Here is a 9,765-nt window from a genome sequence, read left to right as displayed (position 1 = left end):
TAGGTGATTCACCTCTTGGGTCAAATCAGGTTGGATTGATTCACCTATTGGGTAGAATCAGGTCTGAGTGATTCACCTGTTGGGTATCATCAGGTCAGAATGATTCACCTGTTGGGTATCATCAGGTCCAAGCTGCTTCCATGTTTCACCCAAAGACTTCACCAACATGTTTTTTGGTATAAAAACTCCTGAGGTCCATGATATGATGAGGATGAACTTTGGTGTTTTTCGTTGTGGTGTCGCCACTGATCTTGTTCCTTTCATTTGTGGGTATTTTATGTTTTTACAACACCTGGTGGAAGGTCTTTATTCTTCTTGTGTTTTGTTTTAGTCTTGCCCCTGTCACATGACCAGCCTGCAGTACACCTGGCTTTATAACAACCAATGGGACTGCAGTTGTCCCAGCAATGATTATTATCTGAGCCTCTGGATTCACAAAACATACAAAATCAACAACAATAATATTTTAAAAACTACTGTGGCGGACACGAAAGCACTGACGTGGTGACATCACCCCGCACACCAAGTGGGGGTGGGCCACGCCCGGGTGAGAGGCGTGGCCTCACGATATACACGGGGCGCGCAGCCCTGAGCAGCTCAGTGTTACAGTGAGCTCTTGAATAAAGACTCTTACAAATTACCGCGTTGTCCGCTTCCTCCTTGTTTACAAACAGCGCGCGTAACACCGCGCTTTACTGGTGACCTCGACGTTGGATCTGCCGTAGCGATCCTTCCAAACACGACGCCATTGCCATGGCCAACAACGCGATGTCGGTTAAACTTCCCGAATTTTGGGAGGCCCAGGCCGAAGTTTGGTTCGTCCAAGCCGAAGCCCAGTTTCAGCTTCGGCGCCTCACCGGCGACGACACGCGCTACTGCCACGTCGTCGCCTCCCTCGGGCCCGGCACGGCCGCTCGAGTTGTGTCCGTCCTTCACCACCCACCGGACGGCCACAAGTACGAGGCACTCAAGCGGCTGCTCCTAGCCACGTTCGGCCTCACGGAGGACGTACGGGCCGACCGCCTCCTGGATCTCCCCGAGCTCGGCGACATGCGCCCGTCGGTCCGAATGGACCATATGCTGTCGCTGTTGGGCGACGAAGCCCCTGGTTCTCTATTCCGGGCGCTTTTCCGGCACAGGTACGCCTCGCGTTGGCCGGGACCGTGCTAACGGAACCCCGAGCATTGGCCGCCGAGGCGGACAGGTACTTCGCGGCTTCGGACACGCGGGCGAGAGTCGGTGCGGCCGTCGCGGACCTCGAGGCTGATGCTGCTGATGATGCTGATTCACAACATCAGCTTACACAGCATACGCAGCATGCTGATACGCACCTCATGGCCGCCGCCACGCCCCGCCCACCCCTGCGGCGAAAACCGCCACCATGGGGAAAACCGCCGGCTCCACCGGCCTGGCAGAGCCAGCCGCACTCCTCCAGCTCCACCACCTGGTGCTGGTTCCACGCCAGGTTCGGCCACGAGGCTCGACAGTGTCATCCGCCATGCTCCTTCAACAGGTCGGGAAACGCCCGGGCCGGCGCTCGATAGTGGCAATGAGCGCCAGCCGTTCGAGCAGCCTGCTGTTCATAACGGACACCTTATCCGGGCGCCGTTACCTGTGCGACACGGGAGCGCAGGTGAGTGTCGTTCCTGCCGGTACGTCGGACAAGCACGCCGTGGGCGGGGGCCCCGCGCTGCTTGCTGCGAACGGGACGCCCATCCGTACGTACGGAAAACGCTGCCTCCCTCTGTGGTTCGGAGGGCAGGATTTCCGATGGTCGTTCGTCACCGCCGACGTGCCCATGGCATTGCTTGGCGCGGACTTCCTGTGCGCCAATGGGCTCCTGGTCGACGTAAAGCACAGACGTCTTGTCCAGGCCGAGACGTTCAGCTCGCTCGCTTGTGCGCTGCCCAGCTCGTCGAGCAGCCCACTGAGCGGCTCACCGAGCGGCTTGCCAAGCGGCTTGCCGAACGGTTCGGTTCCGGCCACGTTGATCTGTATGCTTCCGGCAGTGGACAAATTCACCCGCCTCCTCGCCGGCTTCCCGGCCCTCACGCGGCCCACCTTCTCGGCAGGGGCAGCCGGAGGCATCCCAGATGGCATCCCTGCATCCCAGACGCCACCAGTCGCCAGGGGGCGCTTCGGCCGGGTCATCCGTTTGCCCCGCAAACTGACCCTTCAGGTGCGCGGGGATTCTGGGGGGGCGCGTGTGGCGGACACGAAAGCACTGACGTGGTGACATCACCCCGCACACCAAGTGGGGGTGGGCCACGCCCGGGTGAGAGGCGTGGCCTCACGATATACACGGGGCGCGCAGCCCTGAGCAGCTCAGTGTTACAGTGAGCTCTTGAATAAAGACTCTTACAAATTACCGCGTTGTCCGCTTCCTCCTTGTTTACAAACAGCGCGCAACACCGCGCTTTACTACAACATTATTATTATCAAAATCAGAACAACTACAAAAGCCAAATAATCCCCGAATATAAAAACAAATCACTACAACAACAACAACATGCATTTTTCGACCATTTTCCCTGCTAGAGCGGGGGTTAGCTTTGCGGTCCCCATGACAAATAATCCCAAAAACAAATAATCCCAAATATCCCCCAAAAGCAAATAATCACTGAAGGTAAATAATTTAATGTCATTACCAGATGTACTTCATATATAATTTGCTGTTTAATTTTGAGGTTACCAAACTAACAATCCTGGGTCTGGACCAAAACCAGCTCCAGTCTTTACCCAGTGGAGTGTTTGATAAACTTGCACAACTCACATATCTGTATCTGCAAAGCAACAAGCTCCAGTCTCTCCCTAGTGGAGTGTTTGATAAACTAACCAAACTAACACAGCTGCCTCTTCACACCAACCAGCTGAAGTCTGTTCCTGTCCCTTCTCTTGTCAAAATCTGTTTAAGCTCCATTGCTCTGATCAAGAGTTAACTTATTCCCAAACAGCTCATACAAAGTATCATGGAATCCCATTATTCCCAAGGGATTACGCATATTATGTACAAATTGTTCAAAGTATAAACATTGATGTGAAGCAATGTATGTGTTACGTGTTCCTCCCCGACCTCCTGGTCTCGGTATACCTCCGAACCCCGAGAGGAGCCACGGCAGAAAAATATGTTATTCTGTGTCGGTAACAATAGTGAAACCACACCAAGGATTATAAACGAACAGATGTTGTATTAAAAATCACACACAAGAATAACGGTACAACCCAGAGCAATCAAAGTGCACTCAATATATACTGAAACGCAAAAGAAACTTACCACCTTTGAAACCTTTAAATATCAACAATAACACTGCGTGTAGTAAATGTGTGAACTTATTTGTGGACAATAGTGTCCTCACCGTCAGACAAAATGGTCACGGATGGTCACTTGAACCTTCAATGGTCACTTCATAGCACAGCTGTTGAACAGCCGTTTTGACTGTCAGTGATTAGCCAAGGGGTATGGGATGATTTTAATGAGCTGCACGTGATGTCTTGATATTGGCTTTAAAAAGGCCAGTGCAAAATGGGCATTTCAATCAACATGCCACGATTGTCAAGCGATCAACGGCAGCGTGCCCTGGGCATGCTGCAAGGCGGACTGAGCTACCTGCCACACACGCTATTGAAAGGGGACTGACATTGCAGCCTGTGCTGTTCTGTACTGTAGAACAAACTGATGAGATGGTGTATCTTGGTCAAAAACTTGACATGTCATCAATAAAATGCCAATGTTTCAATTAGCAATTGTTGGTTTGTACGGTAGCTCAGTCCGCCTTGCAGCATGCCCAGGGCACGCTGCCGTTGATCCCTTGACAATCGTGGCATGTTGATTGAAATGCCCATTTTGCACTGGCCTTTTTAAAGCCAATATCAAGACATCATGTGCAGCTCATTAAAATCATCCCGTACCCCTTGGCTAATCACTGACAGTCAAAACGGCTGTTCAACAGCTGTGCTATGAAGTGACCATTGAAGGTTCAAGTGACCATCCGTGACCGTTTTGTCTGGCAGTGAGGACACTATTGTCCACAAATAAGTTCACACATTTACTACACGCAGTGTTATTGTTGATATTTAAAGGTTTCAAAGGTGGTAAGTTTCTTTTGCGTTTCAGTTTTTCTTAAGATGGTACCATCAGCTAAAGTAACGTAACTCACTGCGCTCCCAGTGAATGAAAAAGAACACTCCTCAATGTCTCTATAACTCGAAGATAATCCCCTCCTGCGAGTAGTGATGAGGCGATGAGGCGAGTAATGAGGTGTAGGCAAAGCGTGGACAGTCACGTGGTCCAAACCAACCGCAAACTGGCAGTGAAAAGGGAAATCCCAAAGGCGCGAACCAGACGTGCACATTCACAGTTCAATCAGCGAACCGCAGGGTAATCTTCAAACACCGCTTTCGTGCACACACATCCCCGGCAGACGGCTGGATGGTGAGAAAAGCTGACGCGTAGCAACACCTTTTTTGGGGAACAAAGCGCGTGGTTCAAAATGGCTGACGGCTCTTACTTCAGCCGAAGCGCCCAGGCGAGGGTTCTTCGGAACCTCAGCGCCTATACCTGACTACGCAGGCTTCTCAATCCTCCAGCGATAACACCTATCGCAGGAAATTCCTTTCAAGGAGACTCAAAGGTTACTCGCGGCTTTCATTCGATCACGCTCGCCACGGAGCTTCAAGACACGCGTCTTCTTTCACTTTTTTCCTCACGCCCTTCTTCTTCCTCTTCTCTCTCGTCGTCTTCCGGTTCTCGATCCGGCTTCCTGTCTCTTTTTTACCATGAGCGCTTTTAACCTTTTAACCACAATAACCATTTCCCTCAAACAACAATAACCATAATACCTAGAACCAGAAATGTCTCAAGTGGATGAAAACCACAACCACAGAAGTGCCAAATCCGTAACAGTATGCAAAGTGTGCATGAAAAGAAGTGGTAACCACCCTGTTGTATTCATGATTAAAAAGAAACGAGACCGAAAGTCTAGCAGCGACATAGCTGAGTTTGTTTGATACTTTAGTTGAAGAGAATAGTATGACCTGGGTGGAGATGCCAGGTAGCAAAGAAAGTAAGTATTAAATTATTTTGAAGTACTCCAAGTCTCCAAGCTCTCTGTCACCATGGAAGGGAAGAGATTGCATTGAGACACTGGTTTATTCTATATGTTTCGAGTCAACAATGAACCAACCATACACCGCTTCAATCCATCAACTTTGCAGTCACGACAAAGGGAGTGCAGTGTTACGATTATGTTTACTACCGTATATTATGATTATTATTAACGTTATTATGATTATTATTAACGTTATTATTGTCCCCCGTCGCACCGCGGAGCGAAAGGGGGACTATGGTTTCCCCCTCCATCCATGTGTGCGTCCGTCCGTCCGTGCGTCCGTCCGTCCGTGCGTGCGGACGTGCGTGCGTGCGGACGTGCGTGCGTAAGCGAATGACCGAATTCTAATTTGGTGTGTGGGTGCAACTAGGCATAAGGAAGAACGCCATTGAAAATTGGGTCACCACGTCAAAATCCAAGATGGCCAGCGCCATGTATGTCTGAACCTTGTGAGCGGAATATCTTGAAAAATAAGCGAAGTACCAACTTCTATTCTGGTGTGTGGGTGTATCTAGGCATAAGGAAGAAGGCTATTGAAAATTGGGTCGCCACGTCAAAATCCAAGATGGCCACCACTATGTATGTCTGAACCTTGTGAGCGAAATATCTTGAAAAACAAGCGAAGTACTAACTTCTAATCTGGTGTGTTGGTGTATCTTGGCATAAGGAAGAACGCTATTGAAAATTGGGTCGCCACGTCAAAATCCAAGATGGCCACCGCCATGTATGTCTGAACCTTGTGAGTGGAATATCTTGAAAAATAAGCGAAGTACCAACTTCTAATCTGGTGTGTGGGTGTATCTCGGCATAAGGAAGAACACTATTGTAAATTGGGTCGCCACGTCAAAATCTAAGATGGCCGCCACCATATATATGTCTGAACCTTGTGAGCGAAAAATCTTGAAATATAAACGAACTACTAACTTCTAATCTGTTGTGTGGGTGTATCTACGCATAAGGAAGAACGCTATTGAAAATTGGGTCGCCACGTCAAAATCCAAGATGGCCGCCTTGCGTCTTCCACTTTGTCAACTCACATCACTTCACCGACGGGGGACCTAGGCGTAACGCTTGTTATTATTATTATTAATGTTATTATTATTAGTATTATGAAAGTGATACTACTGTATTAAGAAACCTGGGCTAATTTGTCCGACGCGGCCTGAACGTGAGGAGGCATGAAGGTTAAGGCCTATACGTACTGTGTCAGAAGACCAGTAATGCCAATGCTTTCAATATTTGATGTCATTTTAACCAGCGGGTTGTTTGTGCTTCAAACTGAATGAAAAACGTAAAGATAAAGCATGCAGATTGTGATATATAACGGTTTTGACGATACGTTTGGCCTGAATGGCATATAAATTAAAATGGCAGTGTGTGGAGTCAGCCGTTGTAGTTGTAGTTGAGTAGCCAGATAGGCCCCCCATGCACCCTCTGGAATAATTAACGCCACCTTGTTTTTTAAATGCATAAAGGTGTCCTATAAAATATTTAAGATGTTCCCATTGCGAAATATTGTCCCATGGGCTTTTTATGCCGGCCATCTTGGATTTCGTCCCGTATAGGCAAAAAATGTATAACTTTTGAACTATGCATCATAGAAAGATGTGACCCCACTTTTCTATACAATTTTCACATGAGAAAACGTTTAGAAGCATCAAATTAAGGATTAAATGATGTTTTATGGACAAAAGCAACACATTTCGTGGAAATATATATATTTAAAATGGCAAAATTAGAGGAAAGGCACGAAGGAAATGACCCCATTGAGGCTCGGGTTAAAATTGGCCTTTACTATCCCTACTTGTCGTGAAAGGCGACGAAAAGGGGCGTCAGATGAATTGAGAGGCAACTAAAACATAAATTATTCAGTTGTAGGCACTAGATCATCATCTCTGATCAGCTGCCTTCAGTTACGACTACCGCCGCCTCAACGACGTTACCACCCCCGACAGGTATCCGGTCCCGCACATCCAAGACTTTTCCGCCCGTTTGGCGGGGCGGGTCATTTTCTCGAAAATTGACTTAATACGGGGATACCACCAGGTACCTGTCAGGCCGGCCGACGTCCCAAAAACGGCCGTCATCATGCCGTTCGGCCTGTTCGAATTCCTGAGGATGCCGTTTGGCCTCAAGAACGCGGCCCAGGCGTTCCAGCGCTTGATGGATGGCGTGCTGCGCGACCTGCCATTCCTCTTCGTCTACCTGGACGACATCCTCGTCGGCAGCACGTCCCGGGCCGAGCACCTCCTCCACCTCCGAACACTGTTCGGGCGCCTCAGCGAGCATGGCTTAATCGTCAACCCGGCCAAATGCCACTTCGGCACGACGGCCGTTGACGTTTTGGGCCACCACATCACCAGTAACGGGGCCGTGCCGCTGCCAACCAAGGTCGAGGCCATCACCGAGTTCCCGCGTCCCCGCTCCATCAAGGCCCTGCAGGAGTTCCTCGGCAGGGTGAATTTCTACCACCGTTTCGTGCCCCGCGCTGCTCAGCTCATGCGGCCTCTTTACGAAGCCCTCCGGGGCAAGCCGGCCAAGCATGACGTCGTCTGGTCCGCAGCCATGGACGTGGCATTCACAGGCGCAAAGCTGGCCCTCGCCGACGCAACGCTGCTTGCTCACCCGGTGCTCGATGCTCCCATCGCCCTCACTACGGACGCCTCCGACTACGTGGTGGGCGCCGTACATGAACAATGGGTGAACGGGGTTTGGCAGCCGCTCGCTTTTTTTAGCTGGCAACTCCGGCCGAACGAGCTAAAATATAGCACATTTGACCGCGAGCTCCTCGGTCTATACCTGGCCGTTCGCCATTTCCGCCACCTCCTGGAGGGCCGCCCGTTCATGGCTTTCGTCGACCACAAGCCGTTGGTTTACGCTATGGCCAAAGTCACGGAGCCGTGGTCGGCCCGCCAGCAGCGCCACCTCTCCGCCGTGTCGGAGTTTGCCACGGACATCCGGCACGTCGCCGGAAAAGACAACGCCGTGGCCGACTGTCTTTCTCGGGCCAGCGCGAACGCGGTCCACCTCGGCGTGGACTTCGCGCTCATGGCGGCCGACCAGACCACCGACACCACGGTGCAAGCCCTTCGGGTGGCGGACACAGGCCTCCGCCTGGCCGACGTCCCCTTCGCGGACACTGTCCTGCCCTGCGACGTCTCCCAAGGCCAGCCTCGCCCCGTCGTGCCCGTTACCTGGCAGCGCCACGTTTTCGCCTCCCTCCACGGCCTTTCCCACCCGGGCCGGAAAGCTTCCCAGAAGGTGGTGTCGGCGCGTTTCGTCTGGCACGGACTTCGACGGGACGTCCGCGATTGGGCCAATGCCTGCACGGCCTGCCAGCGGGCCAAGGTCCACTGCCACATCCAGGCCCTGCTGGCACCTTTCACCGTGCCCGAACGGCATTTCGACCACGTCAACGTGGACCTGGTGGGCCCCCTTCCCCCATCACGAGGTTTCACACACCTGCTCACCATGGTGGACAGGACCACCAGGTGGCCGGAGGCCGTTCCCCTCGTTTCCACCACTACCGCCGACGTGGCGCAGGCTTTCATCGCCACCTGGGTCGCCCGTTTCGGCGCACCGGCGGACATCTCTTCGGACCGCGGTCCGCAGTTCACCTCCGAGCTGTGGGGCACGGTCACCCGCAACCTGGGGGTCAAGCTCCACCGTACCACGGCCTACCACCCCCAAGCCAATGGGTTGTGCGAGCATTTTCACCGCTCCATGAAGGCCGCGCTCATGGCCGGCCTTCAGGACGGCGGTTGGGCCGACCGGCTGCCGTGGGTCCTTTTGGGCCTCCGCACCGCCCCCAAGGAGGACCTCCAGGCGTCCTCAGCCAATCTCGTCTACGGCCAGCCGCTACGCGTCCCGGGCGAGTTCGTGCCCGACTCTACCAGTCCCTGGTCCACCGCTCGCCAGCGCTCGGACCTCCAGGAGGCCGCCCGACGGTTTGCCCCCGTGCCAACGTCCCGCCACGGTGGCCCCCAGTCCTACGCCCCCCCAGCGCTTCGCATAGTGGAGTACGTTTTTGTGCGTCATGACGCACACCGGGGGCCACTCCGTCCGCCGTACGACGGGCCCTTCCGGGTCCTGCGACGGGACAACAAGTCTTTCGTCGTCGACGTCGGCGGCAGGTCAGACCAGATTTCGGTGGACCGCCTCAACCCGGCGCACGTGGACGTCGACCAACCACCACGGTTGGCCCTTCCCTCCGCGGCGAGGCTGCCCCCCGTCCGCGGTTCCCCCCGCTCGACCACCCACCACCACACCGGACCCCCCCCCCCCCACGACCCTCCAGGGGTCGCTTTGGCCGGGTCATCAGGACCCCCCTTAAATTGACCCTGCCGGTGCAAGTCGATTCTGGGGGGGCGCGTGTTGCGGTTGCCACTGAGCGTACACAATCGCCTTACACCTGCCAAAGACGCATCCATGGAGCGATCACTGTACCGGGCTCGCCCAGGCCGCCTGGGCATGCCCAGACTCGCCTTTCCCGGGCATGTCCAGACTCGCCTTTCCCGGGCTCGCCCAGGCCGCCCGGGCACGTCCAGTCTCGCCTTTCCCGGGCGGGCCATGCCCAGACTCGCCTTTCCCGGGCAAACGCTCCGGCATGACGTGTTTGAGTGCATATATATATTGCTGCCCGATAAACGGGCTTTTG

The 9,765-nt window shown here is 53.3% G+C and overlaps 1 protein-coding gene across 1 annotated transcript in view; it reads left to right on the top strand.

Moving 5' to 3' along the window:
• Positions 1–2,651: 2,651 nt before the first annotated feature.
• LOC137428308 (uncharacterized) overlaps positions 2,652–9,765 on the top strand; it is a 55,057-nt gene continuing 47,943 nt past the window's right edge. Inside the window, exon 1 of the mRNA XM_078777445.1 lies at positions 2,652–2,879. Within this exon, the coding sequence (XP_078633571.1) occupies positions 2,652–2,879 (228 nt within the window). The remainder of the gene's footprint in view (positions 2,880–9,765) is intronic.

Source organism: Myxine glutinosa, chromosome 5 (genome assembly GCF_964187855.1).
Source record: "Myxine glutinosa chromosome 5, kmMyxGlut1.1, whole genome shotgun sequence".
NCBI classification, from domain to species: Eukaryota; Metazoa; Chordata; class Myxini; order Myxiniformes; family Myxinidae; genus Myxine; species Myxine glutinosa.
Note: the sequence above shows the minus strand (reverse complement) of the source record. Positions and strands in the feature narration are given on the sequence as shown.